This window comes from Bubalus kerabau, chromosome 14, assembly GCF_029407905.1.
Source record: "Bubalus kerabau isolate K-KA32 ecotype Philippines breed swamp buffalo chromosome 14, PCC_UOA_SB_1v2, whole genome shotgun sequence".
Taxonomy (NCBI): domain Eukaryota; kingdom Metazoa; phylum Chordata; class Mammalia; order Artiodactyla; family Bovidae; genus Bubalus; species Bubalus kerabau.
This window is the reverse complement of record NC_073637.1, coordinates 23,978,741-24,002,218: the sequence shown is the minus strand read 5'-3', so window position 1 is coordinate 24,002,218 and position 23,478 is coordinate 23,978,741. Positions and strand designations below refer to the sequence as shown.

The following is a 23,478-nucleotide window of genomic DNA, read 5'->3' as shown; positions in this document are numbered from 1 at the left end:
CAGAGAGAAACATTTCATGTACTATGTGCCATACAGTCTGATTAAATTAGCCCAGGTGTTTCCATAATTGGAAGACTGAGCTGCTTTGACATGAAAGGGCTTTTCCACTCTTATATGCGGCTGACAGTGTGTATCCAAGTTACCTTTGTAATAATGCTGTTAGAAAGTGTAACTGGTAAAAAGCAGAATTGTGAGAGCCCTGGGAAGGGAGGGCATTGCTGTATCTCGTGTCTCTCTGGCGCTAGTTCCCAAACATCTGATTCATTTAAGGGATACCTCATCCCCATGTGACCCTGCTGGGTCTGTCAGTGTTCCGTCCCGCCTCACCTGTGCTCCTCCCTGGGGTTACTGTGTGAAAGGTGGGATGATAGATAAGTGCTTCCACTGGACAAGCTGAGCCAGGAGGAGCTGCCCCCGGGCTCCCTGTACTTTCTACCCGCTGTGTGCAGAGACCCTCTGTGTGTGATGAGCCAAGGGAAGTTGAGATGGGGAAGGGAGGTCAGGTAGTTGCAGGCATTGCAACTACCCTGGACTTCTGCTAATGGAAGCTGGTCCATTTACTTTATGCTACTTTAAGATAGATTTCTATAACAAGCAACTGAAAAAAGAAAGATTTTTCATATTAAATGGTTTAGGATGAATACTTGAGTTCAAAGTAAATGCATGATTCTAAGTAAAAGTGAGATAATACAACATCAAAACCTGTGGGAACACTGCTAAGATTTCCAGTTAAACTACAGAAGTGTTTTTGATCCAGAAGAAGCATTGAAGTCCCAGGTGAATAGCAGGCTGATTTATCTCAGGATTGTTTCATGTACACAGATGGCCCTACAGATTCACACACTGGATTTGTTCATGGTGGGCTTCCCTGTTGATGCAGACGGTAAACAATCTGCTTGCAATACAGGAAATGGGCATTCAGTCCCTGGGTCTGCAAGATCCCCTGGAGGAGGGCATGGCAACCCACTCCAGTATTCTTGCCTGGAGAACCCCATGGACAGGGGAGCCTGGTGGGCTACAGTCCATGGGGTTGCAAAGAGTCAGACACAACTGACACTTCTGGGAGAAATGGAAGGGGCGCTCAAGTGAACCCAGGGAAGAGCTTGGGGGGCGGCACACGGATTGTGAGGGCCAGGTGGGCGGGCTCAGAGCAGGAAGGTAGCACTTGGATGTGAGGCTGCTCCCCTGGGGATTCTCGGGCGCTGTCAGCCAGTACCAGGTTCCCAGGTGAGAAGGGGTGGACCAGAGCCTGGCGGGAGCTCGGGTCATCTTCACAAGCTCCCTGTCACCTAGAAGGCTTCCAGAGCTCAGCTCCTCTCTGGACCAGTACTCACGGCTGCTGTTGTCTCTGCCCCACACATCTGTCGTCCTTACTCTGGTGTAAGCGGCTGCAGGGCAGTGTCAATACCTCAATCCCTAAGCCATCCTCTCTAAGGAAAAAAAAATGAGACCCTAGGAGATGGAGTCAGAATCAAGATGCAAACTATCATTATATAGGAAAGATAAGCAAGGAGATCCCATTGTAGAGCACAGGGAACTCTATATTCAATATGCTGGGATAATCCATTTGTTTTTCAGTTGCTAAGTCCTGTCCAACTCTTTGGGACCTCGCTTATGCCAGGCTTCCCTGTCCTTCACCATCTCCCAGAGTTTGCTCAAACTCATGTCCACTGAGTTGGTAATGCCATCCAACCATCTCATCCTCTGCCGCCCCCTTCTGCCCTCAATCCTTCCCAGCATCAGGGTCTTTTCCAGTGAGTCAGCTCTTCACATCAGTAGCCAAATACTGAAGCTGAAGCTTCAGCATAGCACCAGTGTTTCCAATGAATATTCAGGGTTGATTTCCTTTAGGATTCACTGGTTTGACCTCCTTAGCATCCAAGGGACTCTTCAAGACTCTTCTCCAGAACCACAGTTTGAAAGCATCAATTCTTTGGTGCTCAGCCTTCTCTGTGGTCCAATTCTCACATCCAGATAAACCATAGTGAAAAAGAATATACATAGGTACAACTGAATCACTTTGCTGTGCAGCAGAAATCAATTAACACTGTAAATCAACTGTAACAACAACAAAAAAGGACACAAGAGGTTTAATGTCTTGGAAAGGGGGAAAGAGCACCGTCACTGGGGCTGGGCTCAGGAGAGGGCATGGATGCTGGTCCACGCAGATGTACAGGTCGTCAGGACGATGGAGGCTTAGGGGCGCCATGGTCACAGTAAAGGAGGAGGGGAGGTGTTTGCTGAGAATGAGGACCAGGGGCTTGAAGAGTATAATGAAGAAATCTTCAGACTGAAGGGCCAGGGAGGGGGTGACCAAGAGGAAGGCCATCCTGTGAAGGCTGAGGCGCAAGTGTGGTTCAGTTGCTAAGTTGTGTCCGACCCTTTGTGACCTCAGGCTTCTCTGTCCGTCGGATTCTCCAGGCAAGAAGAATACTGGAGGGGGTTGCCATTTCCTTCCCCAGGGAATCCTCCTGACCCAGGGGTTGAACCTGGGTCTCCTGCATTGCATGCGGGTTCTTTACTGACTGAGCTTCATGCAATTACGTTCTGGATGCATTTCTTCCCCACTCATTATAGTGATGGTTTAGATCTGTAAGGCTGTATTTTCACCTGTGAGCTATGAATTTATTCTGTTCACCTGTGATAAAAACAGTGGGCTCTAAAGATGAAATCCTGGTCTGGGAACTAAAAGAGAATCTTGAGTGTGTCTGTACTTACTTAATCTTCAGTTCAGTTCAGTTTAGTTCAGTCACTCAGTCATGTCCGACTCTGCGACCCCATGAATTGCAGCACGCCAGGCTTCCCTGTCCATCACCAACTCCCAGAGTTCACTCAAACTCATGTCCATCGAGTCGGTGATGCCATCCAGCCATCTCATCCTCTGTCGTCCCCTTCTCCTGCCCCCAATCCCTCCCAGCATCAGAGTCTTTTCCAATGAGTCAACTCTTCGCATGAGGTGGCCAAAGTACTCGAGTTTCAGCTTTAGCATCAGTCCTTCCAAAGAACACCCAGGACTGATCTCCTTTAGAATGGACTGGTTGGATCTTCTTGCAGTCCAAGGACTCTCCAACACCACAGTTCAAAAGCACCAATTCTTCGGTGCTCAGCTTTCTTCACAGTCCAACTCTCACATCCATACATGACTACTGGAAAAACCATAGCCTTGACTAGTCGGATCTTTGTTGGCAAAGTAATGTCTCTGCTTTTGAATATGCTATCTAGGTTGGTCATAATCCTCCTTCCAAGGAGTAAGCATCTTTTAATTTCATGGCTGCAATCACCATCTGCCATGATTTCGGAGCCCCAAAAAATAAAGTCTGACACTGTTCCCCCATCTATTTCTCAAATAGTTACATGTACAAAAAAAGGCTGAGATAAAACTCTTGTGCTTTATTTTTTTAGAGTGAAAATGCCCATGTTTCTTTCAGTACTAAAAAAGGAAATATGCTTATTTGAATGTTTGTGATGAATGCCACTAAGTTGAAAATTCATTCTTTAGGTTGACAGGCTCTGGTAATAAAAAATAAAGGTAACTTGTCAACAAAAGGATTTTCTAAACACTGCTTCTCTTACCAGATTTTTGAGGCTGATCTAGTTAAGAGCACAGCGCTTTACATCAATCATGTAAGTTACATATTAACATATATGCATTTAGCAATACATACATGTATCCTAAGATACAGCAGGGTACCAAGTTTACAGGTAGCGATCACATTTTTATAAAATGGGAATCTGGGTCCTGTCTGTTCCCATGATGTGCCCTTTGAAGGCAATGTGGTGTCTTCTTGTGTATCCTTTGTCCCTTGAGAACACACTACTGTCTGCGTAAATGTAACTACACAGCCTCTCTACACAGCCATACCCTGGTCTTTCCAAAAGGATTAGGAAAGGTGGCTGCAGTTTCCTTGGTGAATGTATCAGTTTTCTGCAGAAGAAAGCGTCTGTTATTAAAACAGCCCGAGCACGACCAGCAGAAGACACTACCGCCTCTTAAGTCCCTGTCCTAGACGGAGCCCACGAGTTCTTGGATTATTTTATTAATAATAAATATCTTTGATATCCTAGGCTTCCACTGCTTTCTCGGATAAGGAGCGGAGCAGGTCTTTGTAGAGAGCGGAGTTCATGAAGCGGGGATATGAGTCCCTGTGCATCAGCGTGTAGATCTGCAGCTGGGCATCGTCGAAGATGTTCCGGGAGGGCTCGGCCATGCTCCTGTTGATGGTCTCCCGCACGCGTGAGTCCAGGCTGACCTGGCGGAGGCGGGGGAAACACCGGGCTCGTCAGACATGGTCCTCTCTGGACATTCACCCCCGACTCCCACAGCTTGTTTGGCTTTTTAAAAATCCCAACCAAGCAAGGTCGTCCCCAGCTTTGGCTTTGCTGCCAAAGGAGGAACTGAACACAGAGAACAGGGGTCCCAAACTTCAGAAGCGTTGGAAGCCCCTGGTGGGTTGGTTAAACCAGGTGGGGCCCCTGCAGAGCTTCTGGCTCAGTGGGTCTGGGTGCGGGTGAGAATCTGCATCTCCTATGAGTTCTCGACGATGCTGGTTAAGTGATGCTTATGGAGGTTGTATTTCTTTTTTAAAAAAATTTTTTTATTTTTAATTGAAGGATAATTGCTTTGTGGTATTGTGTTGGTTTCTGCCAAACATCAACATGAATCAGCCACAGGTATACCTATGTCCCCTTCCTCTTAAACCTCCTCCCCATCTCCCTCCCCATCCCACCCCTCTAGGTGGTCACAGAGCACTGGGTTGAGCTCCCTGTGTCACACAGCAAATTCCCACTGGCTATCTATTACATATGGTAATATATATATGTTTCCGTGCTACTCTCTCGATTTGTCCCACCCTCTCCTTCCCCCATAGCAGTGTTTACAGCCAGACACAAAGACACCTCCTTCTGGAGAATCTGATGAAAGTTACGCACACTTTCCCCAGGAAAATGCTCATGATCTTTCACAGATTTTCAAGGGCACTTGGCACCCATTGGTGGGACCACTGCCCAAGTCTATGATGAGTGGGGAGCAGGGGGGTTCCATATTTTGGAGCAGCGGTAACCGGGCTGGGTGACCAGACACTGAAGGGGTCCTTTGTGCCCATGGCCTCGACCTCTGGCGGGCACCTACCTCCTTAGGAGAGAGAATAGAAATGTAGTCTTCGTATATGATCCTCGCTTTCTCTTCAATCATGGCTTTATTCGCTTCTTTCTTCAGCTCCTCACACGCCATCCAGAAGAGCATGTTCTCCTCGCTGAACTCGGTCCGCAGAAACTCCCGGAAGGCGTTCCTGCCCGCGGGCGTGAGCATGAGCTTGTCAAAGGACTGAGCCCAGGCACTGGCCTCCTCCAGGGTGGGACCTGGGCTGGGGGTAGGAGAAACGGGTGTGGGGAGCTGAGGGATCAGGAGCTGACGGGAATTCAGCCCTGGACAGATGTCTTTTTCCTCTGAGAATGAAAATGTGCACGCAGGCCCTTTCAGGCTGAGAAAGACTTGTCCTCATTCCTAAAGCCTTCAGCAAAAATATGAGCATGGATTGAATTGTGTCTCCTAAAAAAGAGATGCATGGATTGAATTGTGTCTCCTAAAAAAGTGATGCTGAAGTCCTGACCCTGGACCTTGTATTAGAAGTAGGATCTCTGCAGATTTAACCAAGTTAAGATGCGGTCATTAGGGAGGGTCCTCATTCTGTATAACTGGTATTCTTATGAAAAGGGGGATTTGGATACATACAAACACATGCAGAAAAGGTATGAGTCGATAAGTGAAAATAAGTCCATTGATAATACAGGAAGAAAAAAGACACTTTTAAATTCGGCATTATGAAAAGTAATTTATATGTTTTTCCCAACTTTTTTAAAAAAAAACCACTTCAAAAAATAATATATTAGCTAAAGTATAAAAGAAGAGTTAAGAAAAAACAGACCTTTAAAATTTTCCTGAACCTCAACATAATGTATATTTCATTATGTTCTTTTATTTAAAAAGGTGAATCACATAAAAATAAAATATATCACATGTTTTGCCAAGAAGCAGTGATTTATATTTGTGATTAACAGGCATTAGATTAATAATGGAACTGACTTTTCTCCCTGTCACACAATAAACTGAAAGGAATCTGCTGGGATTTCCCTGGTGGTCCAGTGGTTAAGACTCCAAACTCCCAATGCAGGGAGCACAGGTACGGGTTCAATCCCTGGTCAGGGGACTAAGATCCCACATGCAATGTGGTCAAAACATTTTTTTAAATTAAAAAAAAAAATTAAAAGGAATTGTGCAGAGTGGAAATGTGACGCAACATTATGATTTGATATTAAACTGCAGTTAGAGAAACTATTCTAGTGACACATATAAGGCAAAACATCAAAAAATTCCAGCTGGGCATCCATGAGATGATGGATGTTCACTAAACTTACTGTCATCATCATTTCATGACGTATGCAAGTTAAACATTTACGTTGTATACCGTAGGATTATACAGTGCTGGATGTCAACTATATCTCAAAAAAAAAAATTGGAAGAAAAGAAAAAATAATAAGGAATTAAAAATAGTAAGGCTGGCATTTCTGTCAATTCAGCGAGCTAAACACTGAGATGTTACCTTTCTTCACAGGTGGGAAGGTCTTCTGTTCTGGCTTCATAGGAAGTCCTTCTAAGTCTTTGTTCCTCCTGGTTTCTTACAGTGAGACTGCACGAAAGGAGACGTACACATGAGGGTTGAGCTCATTCTGTATCAAGTAACAAGTGACACAAATGACTCTGCTTTGTTTTCTTAAGAAAACCAAAAGTACGACAGGCAAGTATTAGCAAACTAAATTCTCTATATAATACTCTGGTCTACAGGAATGAGGGACAGTTTACATTTAGAATAATAATGCTTTTCGTAAAACAAATGAACAGTTAGGGTGTATGCACTTTGGGGCTATTTGTAGTCATTGTGTGTGGATGTCTGTTTTTATTTCTCCTGAGTAGACACTCAGGAGTGGAAATACTGTCACATGATGACTCTATTTTTAACATTTTGAGGAAGTCCCACACTGTTCTCCTCCAAAGCAGCTGCACCATGTCACGTTCCCTCCAGCAATTCTGGCGGGCTCCAGTTCCTCCACACCCAGACCAGCCCTACTGTTGTCTGCCTTTCTAATTCTAGCCATGTAGGTGGGTACGAAGGGTATCGTGCTGTGTGTCTGATTTGCATTTTGCTAATGACCCATGACATTGAGCATCTTTTCAAGTATTTACCAGCTATTTGTCCATCTTCTTTGGAGACATCTTCCTGAGTTATAGTTTGACTAAGTTTTCTGTTACTTTGCTCCCATACTTTGAAGACATTGCTCTCACCTTTCACAGACGCACATACCACATGATACTTGGTTTCTGGCCGTGATGATGATGTCCAGGCATAGAGTTATATTTTATTCACCTTAGTTGTTACTAGTAGGAGGAGCCTGCTTTGGTGCCCCCCACCACCTGCCCCCTCGCCACACCATCAGTCCCAGACTTTATTCAGGCCACGATCCTGCCTCCTATGCCTCCCAAGGCAGCAGATGGGGGACTGGGTAGATAGGATAAATGCCAGCGTCATTCCACATTCATGGGGACATCTCTGAGCATCTTTCAGGTACCATCTCACTGAGCCTGATGAGCAGAGTGAAAAGTGCAGAAAAGGGGGCTTAAATGTGGTCTCTTCTCCATTGGGGGATCTCCTTCCCACTATGGGGTCCTGGACATGCTTTGGTGTAGGGGCTGCTAACACACCCTTTCCTCTGGTCCCCTGCTGGCTCCTCGAGACTCCTACTCAGGGCTGAAGGCTTGCCTCGAATGCCAGGCCACTCAGCCCTGTATTCCCCCCAGAGTCTGGGGTTCTGTCCCAAATGGACAGACCTCCCAGCATTGGGTCCCATCTATCCTCGGAGGCTCGCACTTCTAGGCCCACCCACCGGAGTGGAGCTTCTTGGAAATTAATGCCAGCCCGAGGCAAGCAGGAGCAAACCAAACAAACTGTCCTGGACTTTTCATTTTCAACCTTCAGCTCCCGTCATCACCTCGTGTGATTCTGTCACTGATCGATCCCAGGGTTTCTTCTTCTGCACGGTGTGGGTCGAACTTGCAGTCAAGCCCAAGTAAATTACAATGGTTTCATTGGCTAAAGCTACATACACATTTGGTTGGCATGAGGTATGTTTCATATACAAGATTTCAGAGATGCAATCTAATGCCCATGTGATTTCTGAGTGTAAATCATACCCCTTTCTCCAGATCTTCAGCAGTAACTCAAACAGTCAAGTTGTATCACTTTTTTAAGCAATGAAAGTGTATCTTCCTCTCCCAGTAAGTTAGCCTATATTTTTAGCTTTTCCTCTCTCTGTTCAGCATAAATTTTAATAATTTTCTTTATTAAAAACAATATTAATAGAACAGAAGCAGCAGAATATAAAATACAGGCTCATGTTCTTTCATAACCTTAATCTTTAAGACTCAGATTAAATTGTAACTCCTCCAAAAACTCTTTATCTCCAAGTACAGGGCCTTGAGTTCACTCCTTTTTGACAATCTAGGCACCATTTTTGCCCAGATATTAATATTCAACCATCAGCTAGCTTAGATTGTTCTTCAGACATTTGATATATATTAGTTAGCCTGATTTCAGGGACTTGACTATGTCCCTTCAGAGCTAGGATGCAGCCTTGTCTTGTTTATTTTTTTTTAATATTTATTTATTTTTAAAAATTTAGCAATGCTGGGTCTTTGTTGCTACGCTGGCTTTTTCTCAAGCTGCAGTGGGTATGGGCTTCTCACTGTGGTGGCTTCTCTCGTTGTGGAGCACAGACTCTAGGTGCACAGGCTTCAGTAGTTGAGGCACACAGGCTCAGCAGTTACCTTATTGGGGACCCTAGAGTCCATGGGCTTCAGTCACTGTGGGCTCAGCTGCCCAATGGCGTGTGGGATCTTCCCAGACCAGGAAACAAACCCGTGTCACCAGCACTGGCAGGCAGATTCATAACCACTGGACCACCAGGGAAGACCTTGTGTTTTTATTCACTTGGCTGACCCCAGGCTTAGCTGTAGGAAGCGGTATCTTTCAGCTGAGGCATATGGGAGCTAGTTCCCAGACCAGGGATCGAACGCCGGCCCCCGAATTGGGAGCACAAAGCCCCAGCCACGGGACCCCCAGGGAAGCCCTCATCTTGGTTTTTTGTTTGTTATGTTGTTTTTATGGTCCTTTACAAAACCCACATCGGTGTCAGCCATACAGCAGTTGCTTAGAAAGCACTTACTAAATCATCATAAGCTGGCACTGTTGAAGGTACCGTTTTCTTATCAGAAGCATGCCACCAGCTTACCAGGAACAGCTGCAGCAGCAGCACCAGCAGAAGCAGCAAGCGTTGGATCCCTGGTTCTCTACTCCGGGCTGGCCGGGGGCGCAGGCTGCGGGCTCCTGGGCTGCGCACACAGGCCGCTTCCGCATCTCCATCCATTCTGACCCCATTGGCTGCAACAGGAGAAGCGGGGTGGGGGGCACAGAGTTAGTACCAGGTAAGCTGGAGATTCCACTGTTTGCGTCATTGTGAAGATGCAGTGTGACTCTATCCTGTCATCTCTGCTAATTCTGGTAAAAGTTGGTCCTTTGAACCTATTCATGCGTGTGTGCTAAGTCACTCAGTCATGTCCAACTCTTTGTGACCCCATGGACTTAGCCCGCCAGATTCCTCTGTCCATGGGATTCTCCAGGCAAGAGTACTGGAGTGGGCTGCGATGCTCTCCTCCAGGGGAACTTCCCAACCCAGGGATCGAATCGTGTCTCCTATGTCTCCTGCATTGGCAGGTGGGTTCTTTACCACTAGCGCCACCTGGGAAACCCCTAGAATCCACTCATTTACCATTTATTCACTGTCTAGAATCTGCCATTTGCTGTGATCAATTCTAGTAGCGAAACAACGAATGGAGGTCCCTGCGCTAAGTTGCTCACAGTTTGGTCAAGGAGGTGGATGCTGACAGGACATCCCTTGACACCACTGTGAGGACCTCCCACAGGTGCCCATCCCAGTTTGAGTCCCCCCAACCCCACCCCTGCTGGACCAACATCGTGGGGCATGTGGGGGCAACTGCACTGACGATCACAGTGGCAAAGCTCTTGGAGCCGCGCCTGTGTCCTGCTAGTGATGCCCTGGGTGCACCCAGGAGACAGTGACGCCCCCTCCACAAGCGTGCTGCCACCTATAGACACGATGCCCTGGCCTTCCCCCCAGACATGGTGCCACCGGAAACCCCTTCAACCCTCCCCTTTCCTGAGAACTACAGGAATAGCTAGAGGAGAGAACTATAAAAGCAGCGTAAGAAAGAGAAATGTCTGAATCCATTTTTAACTTTTGATACAGTGGTTAAAAAATTGTTGGCAGAGTAAAAGGAAAAAAAATTTTAAGTCCCGTTAAAGAACCTTAAATAGGTCTTTGGAATTAAATTCTGTATTTGTTATTCCATTCCATCTATTCTTACTATTACTTACCTTTTTATGTTATTGGACTTTGCTTTAATTATCATAGTTTCATTATGTGTTTTCATATTGAGTAGGCTAAATTCTCTTTATGAATTAAAACTCATTAACAACAGCTTTGGATTAGCCCTCGTCTTTTGATTACACAGGGATGTAAGTTCCAGGACAGAACGAGGGACCCATCAGAGGGTTGTACTGTCCCTCATCCACAGGCACAACAATGCTCAGAACACCTGTCCAGAGCACCAGCCTGGGCAGTCCATTCTTCCAGGTGGACCCAATTCTCACCGCATCAGTGGCATTTCAGTGGAGCCAGAGACAGACAATGCTTTCACTTTATTTAGGACGTGGAGGGGCAAGGACAAGCCAGCACAATCTGCAGACTAATCAGCTTTGAACCACGGATGCTCTAGGTAACTGTTACTTTCTCAAAGGTACTGATGCAACTTGCCTCCTTAAAAACAAAATCCCAGGGCTTCCCTGGTGGCTCACTGGTCAAGAATCCACCTGCCAATGCAGGAGACACAGGTTCAGTCCCTGGTCTGGGAAGATCCCAGATGCCGCGGAGCAACTAAGCCAGTGCGCCACAAATACTGAGCCTGTGCTCCAGAGCCCAGGACCTGCCGTTCTGAGCCCGTGCGTTCTAGAGCCCGTGCTACGCAACAAGAGAAGCCACCAAAATGAGAAATCTGAGCACTGCAACTAGAAAAAACCCTGAACAGCAACAAAGACTCTGTACCACCAAAAATAAATAAATAATCATATATTTTTTTAAATCCCAGTTGTTTCTCAAAAAAAAAAAAAAAAGAAAAAAAAACAAAGGATCGTGACGTGGTCATGTCAGCAGGCTTTAAGAGACTCCTGTTTCAATATCTTTGCAAGACTGGGTCTTAAAGTTTGATTTCTGTTCTCTTCATACTTTCTTCCTCTCTTTGAGTCAGTATGGGTATTTTTCATTTCCCATTTCAAACACATAATGAAACTATGATCATTAAAACTATGATAATTAAAACAAAGTCCAAATAAGCCATCGCTCTCATTCCATTTTCAAATTTACTGCAACTTATCATTATAGGTTATCTTAATTGTTTGACTAAGACGCTTTCAATTACTGCAGGCCTATTCAAAAGGCAAACATGCAGTAACTTATGGGAGAGTTGCGTAAGTGTCACTAAATATTTGTAGAGAATTAATTTTTCAAGTGTCATAGTTAATTAATATGAAGACTAATAACATATTAAATACCTACCTTTATACAAGATTTTAAAAATATGCCGTTGTCATATGTTCAGCTCATCCTTTCAGACACTGATATGTGGTCTGATTTACCAGACGAGCTTTCTGCATCTTTTTTTTGGCCTCCATCATATGTGTGGGAGAACTCTGAATACATTTCATTTCCATCTGCTCTAAGCAACACAGAATCAGTACTCCTTTGACACTGCCATTCTATTCCTCTTGTGGGCTATGTGTGGCGCAGACTACTGGCCATAATTTCAGGGTCTGTCGGCATGATCCAAGCATGAGGCCCCAGCAACTAGCCTTTGTTTGAGGGTCCAGAGGCTTAGAAGTTAGATGAATGTAAAACCAATGTCAGTGACCTCAGAAACTGTTTCTATAATGTATGGCAGCCTGAAGAAATGGTAAAAAACAGGTTGGCAGTTTATTAAATGTTCTGTAGTCCACTGGGCTCCTCTGTCCATGGGATTTTCCAGGCAAGAATACTGGAGTGGGTTGCCATTTCCTTCTCCAGGGGATCTTCCCAACCTAGTGATCAAGCCCGCGTCTCCTGCTTGGCAGGGAGATTCTTTACCACTGAGCCACCTGGGGAAGCCCTATTAAATATTTAGATCTTAACTAAGAGAGCATCCTACTCAAACATGGCTTTTCCATTCCCAGGAACCCAACATTTAAGAGAACTCTTTTCAAGATCAAGTGTAAAAAAAAAAAGCAAATTCTTAATCTTGATCAAAATCTTTGGTAATTTGGAATTGAAAGGAGTAACTAGTTATAAAAAAATTTAGCCTAACAGTGACTCTCTCAGAAAAGTTATTTTCTTATAAACTTAAACTTGGCGGTTGGATTCCATGAATAGCTATTTATTTTCATTATGGTTTCCAAATTCTGAAAATAGCCATTATTCAATTACAAATAGGGAATATGATGAAAGAACAAGCACTGGATGGAAAAAAAAAAATCTCTCTTAAAAGGGCCTGATTCTAAGCTGTAGAATCATAGACAAGGGCCTGATAAAGGAGAACCAAGAACCTTCAAGGACATAACATTAAAACCATCCCCAGCGATCTTTAGAAGGATGATCTTACCATCAGTAAGAAGTGATGGGCCCTGAAAGAGTCATGCCAGAACATAAGGAAATTTGAGAGACAAACTCCCCCTCAAGTCGGGAGTGCTCTCTCTTTATAAGGACACCCTTTACAAGGACACCCTGGTCTTTATAAGGAGACTCTGGTCCAGTGTGGCCTCATCTGCACTTGATTACATCTGCAAAGGCCCTTTTCCCAAATAAGGCCACATTTACAAGTGTGAACAATATTCAAGGCTAATTAAGAGAACAATGCTTCATATTTTTATGGGGCTTCACAGATTACAGGAGACTTTCATATGTATTACCTCATTTGTATTTTTCCCCACATTTCTGTGAGCCAAGAAAGACAGTTATTAGTTCCTCTTCTCAGGTGGAGAAACCAAGGCTTAAAGAGGCTTACCTCATCCCTGAGGTGCCTCAGAAGGACCTGTAGCCCGGGTGGCCAAGCCCATTGTCTTTCTTCATGCCAGTCTGTCAATCCAAGGGCCTTCTTCAGAAATTTGACAGCTCAGCGCAGACACACGCATTTTTCTTTTTTTCGGACGCCTGCATTTTATAATACACTAATGTGACAATATTTCTAGTTATGATGTTTACTTTGACCTGTACGTGATCTAATCTACTTAATTTTTAGGCCAAGGGAGGTAAGTGACTTTTCCATGGCCCCTTGGCTAGCTGACAGGGTGTAAGCGACTAGAATCTACAAACTGCTCACATACACATGCACACGTGACTCATGTTCTTTCCGAGTCACGTGTGTGTGCATATATTATGCTTCTTCCCTTGAGACTGTACATATTTTACATTAAAAAAAAAACTTTAACCACTTTTTAAATTGAAGTATAGTTGATTTACAATGTTGTGTTGGTTTCAGGTGCCCAACAGTGATTTGGTTACTTTGAATAATCTTTTCCAGATTCTTTTCCATTGTAGGTTACTATAAGATATTGAATATTGTTCTCTGTGCTATAGAGTAGGTCCTTTTTTCCTATTTTATATACAGATTCTTTACCATCTGAGCCACCAGGGGAGCCCATTTTATATACAGTACTGTGTATATGTTAATCCCAAACTCGTAATTTATCCCTCTCCCCGATCCCTCTGGTTACCATAAGTTTATTTCCTACATCTGTGACTCTATTTCTGTTTGTAAATAAGTTCATTTGTATCATTTTTTAAGATTCCACATGTAAGTGATATCATATGACATTTGTCTTTCTCTGTCTGACTTAATATGATATTTTTATAAACATTAATATATACTTAGGTATTTAGATATTCCAATCAGTTTTTCATTTCTTTTGGCCCCAAATGCAGAAACTATTTGCAAATGTAATTGCAGATATAAGATTTCATCAAAGACAAAACTTTAAATCCGAACTTGAAAACAAAACATTTTTTTTTTGCCTTGCTGAGCAGTATGTGGGATCTTAGTTCTGTGACCAGGGATCCAGCCCACACCCCCTGCAGTGGACACGTGGAGTCTCAACCACTGGATCACCAGGGAAGTTCCAATAAAACTAATTAAAAAAAAAAAGAAAATCCCCAACAAAAAAAGTAATACATGCTGATGAACCCTCAACCAGGCTTCCATGCTGAACACAGAGGCACACAGAGAAATCACAGCTCTGCTGAACTCTTTAATCCTTCTCCCAGCCCCACAAATAACCATTGTTAAGATTTTGATGTGATTCTTTCCAAAACCATTTCTTTATCTTTTTATGGTTGTGCCACGAAGCATCTGGGATCTTAATTTCCCAACCAGGGATCGAACCCTCAGCCCCTGCATTGGAAGTGAGGAATCTTAACCACTGGACTGCCAGGGAAGTCCTTCCAGAACCATTGCTATGATGATAAGAACATGTAATTAATTTTAGTTTAAAACACAGTCTTAGTAATGCTTATCTAAACAGCCTTGGATGCTATGTATGACTCTGTGCCTTATGTTTTTTGCTTTAAAAATATATCAGAAATCTTACCAGGACATGTAGCTCTGACTCCTTCATTTAATAGGTGACTAGGCTCTCATACTTGAGATGCTTCGACATATCATGACAAAATTACTCTTCCCCCTAGAGACCGTAAAAGATTGGCAGATTTGACTATATAAAAATGCTAAACTTGGGAGCCATGAGCTAATATAAACAAGGCTGCCCCTGCCAAGTGTGGGAAAGTTTAAGTATCAGAAAGAAAATATTAACTGCAATGAAAAATAATCAGATGTGTGTGAATCTGTGATTTCACAGTGATGCAAAAACACTCACTGTTACTTTTAGAAAATGTTAGGGAACCAACTGATTTTGAAAACTGGTAAATACTGACAGAGAATCAAGGTTTTATCCTGTCTTTTCCAACACAAACGTGACTCCAGGGTAACTAAGAGTTGATAAGGAGAAAGTTCTCTTTACAAAAGTTTGCTTGTTGTTGTTTAGTTGCTCAGTCGTGTCCGAATCTTTGCGACCCCGTAGACTGTAGCCTGCCAGGTTCCTCTGTCCATGAGATTTCCCAGGCAAGAATACTGGAGTGAGCTGCCATTTCCTTCTCCAGGAGATCTTCCCGACCCAGGAATAGAACCCAAGTCTCCTGCATTAGCAGGCAGAGTCTTTACCATTGGGCCACCAAAGCAGTCCCTTACAAAAGTTTACTAGCTAATCAATGGAGATGCTCCCGCCTAGACCATAATATCTGACCACCTCTCACACACATTATGGGGCTTTGCTGGTAGCTAAGTGGTAAAGAATCTGCCTCCCAATGCAGGAGACATAAGAGACATGGGTTCAATACCTGGGTAGGGAAGATCTCTTTGACGAGGGCATGGCAACCCACTCCAGTATTCTTGCCTGGGAAATCCCATGGAGAGAGGAGCCTGATGGGCTACAGTCCATGCATGGGTCGCAAAAGAGGCGGACACGACTGAGTGACTGAGCAGCAGCAGCACACACTTTATGCTAGGACATTAATTCGACAGGATTTCCTGTCTCACCCTCAAAGAGCTCTCCTAATATTTTATGTGATGCTGGGAAAGATTGAAGGCAGGAGAAGGGGGTGACAGAGGATGAGATGGTTGGATGGCATCACCGATTCAATGGACATGAGTTTGATCAAACTCTGGGAGGCTGTGAAGGACAAGGAAGCCTGGTATGCTGGAATCTATGGGATCTCAAAGAGTCAGACATGACTGAGCGACTGAACAACAAATACTTTTTTAAAGATTTTTTTTTTAAGTGGATAATTTTTGTAAGTCTTCATTGAATTTGTTACAGCATTGCTTCTGTTTTATGTTTTGGGTTTTTTGGCCCCGAGGTAGGATGTGAGATCTTAGCTCCCTGACCACACTCCCTGCACTGCAAGAGGAAGTCTTAAGCACTGGACCACCAGGGAAGTCTCTCCCAGTATTTCTTGGAGCCTGTTCAAAGGATCAGGGTTTTGTTGCTTCTCTGAATTCAGAACAGAGCTCCTCTCCTCCATGGCCACACCTGTTCATTTCCCTTTAGCTGTTTCCTGAGCTCCCCTCAAGGGGTACCAACATCATCAAGAGAACAGTCTTCCAGGAACATTCTCTGCATCCTCCCGAGACACTCTTTCCCTTGTTCTCTGCAATAACATTTCTGAGGACTTAGCCCCATTTGCTCCTAATTTTAGCCTCCTTTCGGTCTTTCTGCCTTCTAAGTCTTCCCAGCCTGGGAAAACTCTTTCTATTAATAACATCCTTCCCCCAGATGTAGGATGATTTTTCGCAGATGTGTGTCAGTTCTAGGTTCTGCTCTGACCCCGCCTGCAGGACAAGTGCATCCAGGGAGTGCTCAGTGGTGGTACCTGGTGGAGGGCAGGGTAGGTCTGCCACATGTTCTCCTTGGGGTCTGCACTCACTCCAGGGTGGGGTGGAGGAAGCTGTGATCCAGGACCCTCTCAGCCCGAGCCCCTCACTCCTGGTAGAACTGGAAGAAATCCATGGCACAAGCTGGGGAAAGGAACTGTTAGACATCCTTACTCGTGAGGGAGGAGAGAGCAGTCTGGTATGCCAGGCATGCAGGCTTCCAGAACCCAGAGGAGCTGTTTCTAAGGATGAGTGACTCTGAGGCTGATGAATCCGACAAGAAGTCTTTTTTGGCTTCTTGTTGTCTTTCATTGAAGAATCTACACAATGGGACTTTCCTCATAGCTCAGAGGTTAAGAATCCGCCTACCAGTGCAGGGGACACAGGTTTGATCCCTGGTGCAGGAAGATTCCACGTGCCCTGGAGTAACAAAGCCGTGTGCCCCAACTGCTGAGCCTATACATCCTAGAGCTCCACAGCAAGAGAAGCCCCTGAAAAGAGAAGTCTGTGCACCACGAGTAGAGGGTGGCCCCTGCTTGCTGTAACTAGAGAAAACCCTCGCATAGCAATGAAGACTCAGGGAAGGAAGGAAGAAAGAAAGGAGAGAGGAGGGAAGGAGGAAGAAAGAATATACACAATGGATAACCAAGGTCCTACTGTGGAACACAAGGAACTATCTTCAATATCCTGGGATAAACCATGATGGAAAAGAAATGCAAAAGAGTCACTTTGCTGTATAGTGTGAATTAACACAACATAGTAAATCAACTGAAAAAGAGAATTTACACAGTGGAGTTTGAAAAACAGACCAGCTGAAAGTAGAGGGTGGATGGATCACGCAGTGCAGAACTCTCCCTGGAGTTAGCTACCCACTCAGAAAATAGCAGCAGGTGAACCTGGCTTTCTCTGAATCACATACTCCAGGCATAAACACCAATCAGCTGGTGCTAATTAAGTCACAAACAGGCCCTCTGCCTGCCCAGGGCTCCCACCTGTTGTTATTATTAGCAGCTGAGAAATAAGATGAATCCTGTCAACAACGATGTTTCTACTGTTTTGTGGGATCTTGAAGTCAGCTGATTTTAAGTGTGAGAACCTTGTGGTCTAGTCATCACCAGAAAAAAGTCCAACTCACTCTAGCTCATGAAATATTAATGAAGAGCTAGAATTACTTGCATTGACTTCAGCACAGTTAATAGACCAAAAGTCAAATCAAATCTGTGTCTTCCACTTCACAGGACACAGAAAGCTATCAATGTTTAGTAACCTACCAGTTTTAGCCAGAGATCTTAATGTGTCCTCTAGTTTTCAAATTTTTCTCCCTTTTGGTTTTATTGCCTGAATAATTTTGGGTCTATTTTAAGGAAAAGCTGGTTCATTATTTTAGTAGGGGAAATCAACTGAGAGTTTAATAATAATAGACTTTTTTAGAATTATAATTACTTCCAGATGGATGATCACATCTGTCCTTACCTTCTAAAAGAACTACTTAAGTGACCATCTGTTTTTCAGTAACTTTGAATGGAAATCTTTACTATTTTGTTTATCTGGTTGTCACCGAATTTGTAACTCGAACCACACTGAGGTTTTTTATGATAGTGATGTGCTTTTCTTCTGTCATTATTAAATGAACATATTGTATAACTCAACTTTTGCAACTGCCTTTGGGAAATTAAAGTAGATCAGAAGGAAATAAATGAATTATACATGCTTTTACTTGGTCTTTCTTAAGACCAATCAACAGTTACAGTGTATTTTGCAAGTACTGATTGAAATGTTGACCGTGGGCATTCCTTACCCCATGAGGCCATGGGACTTTCTCAAGGAGACTGTAGATGATTGCTTAGCCCAGGGCACCTCTGCAATAATTCAGGATTTACTAAATCTTTGTCTCTAGGGCTGTTTCAGGCAATCTTCAAACTGGTAAAGAATGTGCCAGGTTTGGGTAAGAATCCCTGCCAACTTTTACTGCTTCCTTTCAAAGCAAGGAACACGTGCTGGGTTGCATCCCACTCTTTGTGGCCCTGTGGACTGTAGCCCGGCAGACTCCTCTGTCCATGGGAGTTCCCAGGCAAGAATACTGGAGTGGGTTGCCAATTCATCCTCCAGGGGATCTTCCTGACCCAGGGATCAAACCCGAATCTCGTGCGTCTCCTACATTGACAGGTGGATTCTTTACCACTGAGCCACCTGGCTCTCTAAGAATTTCTGAGCAATCATTGCAAATTACAGAAAAAACAGGAAGAAATATTTTCAACACAGACAAATGAATGTTTAAAATCGAACGGGGTTGCAAAAGAAAGGGACTTGGTGGGTGGACAGCTGACAGAGGTGGCTTTCTTCTTGAAATGATGCAAACGTGAAAATGTTCTCAAGTGGATAACAGCGATAGTTACCCACTCTGAATCTACTAACAGTCCTTAAACTGCGCATGTCTAATGGGTGTCATCTGACATAAGTCACTTGCCTGCATTGTGCTTCTGGTGGCTGTCATTCCTGCTTCCTGTTTCATCAAGTTCACTGACTCAGGTATAGTAACCAACTGGGCTTCCCTGGTGCCTCAGTGGTAAAGAATCTACCTGCCAATGCAGGAGATGCGGGTTCGATCCCTAGTCTGGGAAGATCCCCTGGAGGAGGAAGTGGCAACCTACTCCAGTATTCTTGCCTGGGAAATCCCATGGACAAAGGAGCCTGGAGGGCTATAAACCATTGGGTTGCAAAGAGTCAGACACAACTTAGCGACTGAACAACAGCAACAACAACAATAACTAAGTGGACAGTGTTCATTGGTTGGAAATGATAAAGCCATCCCATGACTGAAAGTTGAGACACATCAGAAAAGGAAAAGAAAAATATCCAAGGGGGAATTCTCTGATGGTCTAATGGCTAAGACTATCTGCCCAATGCAGGGGGCCCAGGTTTGTTCCCTGGTCAGAGAACTAGATCCCACATGCCACAACTAAGACCTGGCACAATCAAACAAGTAAATAAATATTTATAAAAAAAAAAAAAGAAAAATATCCAAGGAGGAAGGGAGAGAGAAGATGGTAGGGACTAGTGCCTGTGCTGTGCTGCTGCGGTGGGGGGTGGTGGTGATGCCAAGAATGAAGGTGATGCTGGGGAGACAGGAATGGAGCATCCCACAGCACTGGAGCGTGGTCCCTGTGGGGACCAGAGCCTGGCTTCAGAGGGAAATGCTACATCACAGTCCAGAACCATGGTATTTATCACAAATCTTTAAGTGTGTATTTGGGGGGAAAGTGCCATGGAAATCCTTTCCCTGCATGCCATGTTACAGTGGGGCATCCAGATGAACATGCTGGGCCAGGGAGAGCATCCCTATGCTCTCCTTTATCCACACAGCTTAGCACCAAGGTCAGGAATGCAAGCTCTTTCTCGGTTAAAAGCACTCGAGTGCTCTTTGGCCCAGAGAATTTCGATATTTATAGCCTTTCCTACAATCAACAGGGAAGAAGTGGGTTCCCAAAGTGCACCCTGAGAAACAAAAATGAACAGAATGTAACTAATTACAATTCAGATTTTACTTAATAGGGAAGACAATGGGTAAGTGCAATGAATGCCATATAAGTCCGGATTCTGTTCAGTCTCATACATATTTCATCTCTACCTCTGGCTTTAAAATCTAAATAAAACTAGAGCCTGGAGGGTATCATGGATTACGTGGGCTTCAGTGAAACCCTGAGAATGTGAATAGAAATTTCACGTGAATGTAAAGCCTCTACAAGTCCACACTTCTATGAAAGTGCCTGAAATGCTGATGAAAGCAGAAGAGCATTAAGAGAGAAATCAGTTTCATCAAGAAGACAAGAGACAATAGACATTGCCAAGGTGGTGAAAAAGGAAACTTGATGCATCGTTAGTGGGAATGCAAATGGTGTGGCCACTATGGAGAACCATATGTAAGTTCCTCAAAAAACTAAAAATAGAACTACCAGATGATCCAGCAATTCGACTCCGGTAGATACCCAAAGGACATGAAGACAAGATTTAGATATCTTATCTGCACACCCATGTTCACTGCAGCATTATTCACAGTAGCCAAGATGTTGAAACGACCCAAGTGCCCGTTGAGGAGGAGTGGATAAAAAAGAGGAGGTGGTATATATATACAGGACTGAATATTATTCAGCCACAAGAAAGGAAGATATTCTCCCATTTGGGAAAAACATGGATGGACCTTGAGAATATGGTGTTAAGTGAGGTAAGTCAGACAGAAAGAAAAGTACTAGAGTGTATCGCTTACATGTGGAATCTAAAACAAGTTCAATCTGTACAAACAGAGACAAATGGTGGTTACCAGGGAAACCCAGAGGGTCCTCCTGAAGCTCCCTTGCAGTCTTGTAGTCTGGTCCAGTCTGGGCTCTCCTGACCCATTCTGTGTTTACTGAGCACAAACCTCATACACATCAGGCCTGGAGGAATATTTGCTGGTTGAAGAACTTCTTTTCCACCAGTTATAGCAGATGGGTTATGAAATGTATTAATGTACATGCAAACCAAGCATAATAAAAAGTTACAAAAAGGTGTGTTCGTAAGTCACTAACCCAGGCTTTTCTCCTTTCAGGTCTGTCTGGGCAAATTTTCTATCTCTTTTTTTTGCCCCCACAAATTCTACTTGTTGCCATAGGAAATTCTCCACGATCTGTGACTGGATGGTAAGGTTGGCTAGTCAGACTTGGCCTCTTGTACATTATCAGTTGAATTTTCATCTGTGATGATAATCCTATTATAAATGATATGAAATATTCAGCTCCCGTCCTGTTAAAGCTTTTAGGCTGTAATCTGAATCCCTAAGAGCCTTCCCAGTCTAAGCGCCCATCCACAAAATCTTTGTGTGGATCATTTCCCTCTCCTTTCTTCATTACAACTTTTAAAAAATATTTTATATCAAATTTAATAAAATATTTGTACTTAATTATTTCCTGCCTCCAGTGTCATTTTTTTCTGCATCAATTTTAAAAATTATTTATTTATTTAGGGCGAATAGTTTACAATGTGGTGTCAGTTTCTGCTGTACAACAAAGTGACTCAGCTGTACATATTCATAAGTCCACACTCTTTTTTTGGATTTCCTTCCCATTTAGGTCACTGCTTTAGTACTTTTGGGACTTGCTAACTGTCATTAAGTTTTCCCATTTGTATGAAAATGCTGAGTGTTGAAATGGTGGATACCAAAAGGAAACTTAAATTAGATCCTTTGATTTTATCTCCTATAGGAAATTGTTTTTCACTAGATTCGTGGTCTGTCCTGAATTTTTTTGTTGTTGTTGAGAGTGCCTTATCACTCTAAGAAATGTCCTTGTTCTTGGTTGAACTTACTCTTTTAGAGGCCGTTTCCTACAAGATCCTGGTAGTGGTACTCCACGCTGACATTTAGATTATAGATCAGAAGTAACACTGTATGTAAAGGACTAGAGAGTAAGTCCGGTGGCCAGTGGGCAGTCCATCTCCAGTTCTCTCCCGCACAGATTTTAGGGGCACTGACAGAGTTGAGTAGTTGCAATGGAGACCACATGGCCCTCAAAGCCCAAAATATTTACTCTTTTTATCTAGAATCCAGTCTTGGTTAGTCCCCCTCCTGTGGCCATTGATGGTAATTCTTGACACCAGAATAAAATCTTAACTATTTATCAGGGCAGCTTTCTCTCCATAATTTCCAACCTATGTGCAGTTTCCCCTTTGAATGAGCAGATGGAGTAGTAAGCACACCTTACTTCTGTTTACTCCGTGGGGCAGTCTCCACACTGACTCAGGTCTACACCATCCACTCACAGAGCCTCGCTCTGCACCCCACAGCTGTACACAGGCCACCTTTAGACAGACTGGGATTGCTTTTTGATGCCCATCAGTGGATGCCTCCGGAGTCCTTTTCCAGCAGGTGTGCTGCTGATGAGAACAGGCTAACAAACATACCAGAGCACCTTCACCTGGGTTCCACAGTGCCTTCCTGCTCCCAAGACAGTTCCAGGGGCTGAGCTGTTGGGATGTTTTTGTCTGCTGTTCTTAGGACGTGTGTGACAGAATCTCTGTTTTGGTTTTCTACAATTTGCACCAAAATATGTCATGAATTTTAGGTTCCCCACCACCTCACGCCCTGCCGGCATGAAGTATTAGATGGCTAGATATGCTGAACAAGCAGATCCAAAACTGAAAAAATTCTCAGTGAATTGGAATGCTTAATGCTTATGCATTTTAGACTGTTTGTAGGGAACCATAGCCATTCATCTCTTTTTGTGTGACCACATAAAGCAGTCAGACATAGGGAACTAGGAATAAAACCCCATCCTAAAGGATGCATAAAAGGCTCATAAAGGAACAATTTCCATTAAAAAATATTCTCTATGCAGTCTCCTCATTCTCAGGCTACATTTGATATATTTTAACAGATAAGTGCTCTATCACAATTAGAACTTATAGCTCAATACCCTCAGGATTTTGAATACATCATTAGAAGACAACAGAAGAGATCTTTTGGAGGTTAGTTTATGATGTGTTTAACCTGAACAGGCAAGTTGTTCATGTTATTAGATTTTGCGAACGTTTTTCATAACTCTTGTACCATTTTCTTCACCCTTGTTTAACCCACATTTATTCCACCTGGTCTGGTAGCTGTTCAGATATTTTTGTTGATAAGCAAGTACTTCATTTTACCACAAGTACAGCACAGAACTTCCAGGTCATTTAAAGGTCATTTAAAGGTCTATAAATGCCTTATTTGCCACAGCAGAGACTTAGCTCTAATGAGAATTTGATAAATTCTAGGTTGTGCAGATGACACCACCCTTATGGCAGAAAGTGAAGAGGAACTCAAAAGCCTCTTG

General features: G+C 43.7%; 1 protein-coding gene across 8 annotated transcripts in view; it reads right to left on the bottom strand.

Annotated features, from left to right (window-relative positions):
* Window positions 1–4,023: 4,023 nt before the first annotated feature.
* Window positions 4,024–23,478, bottom strand: part of RGS20 (regulator of G protein signaling 20) — a 49,765-nt gene continuing 30,310 nt past the window's right edge. For 5 of the 8 annotated variants that reach the window (XM_055545986.1, XM_055545987.1, XM_055545994.1 and 2 more), the window contains 4 exons: window positions 9,343–9,491; window positions 6,600–6,686; window positions 5,129–5,363; window positions 4,024–4,250 (listed from right to left, as the gene is read on the bottom strand). In XM_055545986.1, the coding sequence (XP_055401961.1) occupies window positions 4,062–4,250; window positions 5,129–5,363; window positions 6,600–6,686; window positions 9,343–9,491 (660 nt within the window). In that variant the 3' untranslated portion in view covers window positions 4,024–4,061. Of the gene's footprint in view, window positions 4,251–5,128; window positions 5,364–6,599; window positions 6,687–9,342; window positions 9,492–11,742; window positions 12,038–12,817; window positions 12,931–13,219; window positions 13,366–14,798; window positions 14,837–23,478 lie in introns of those variants that run through there. The other 3 variants (XM_055545992.1, XM_055545989.1, XM_055545991.1) reach the window with 3 other exon arrangements.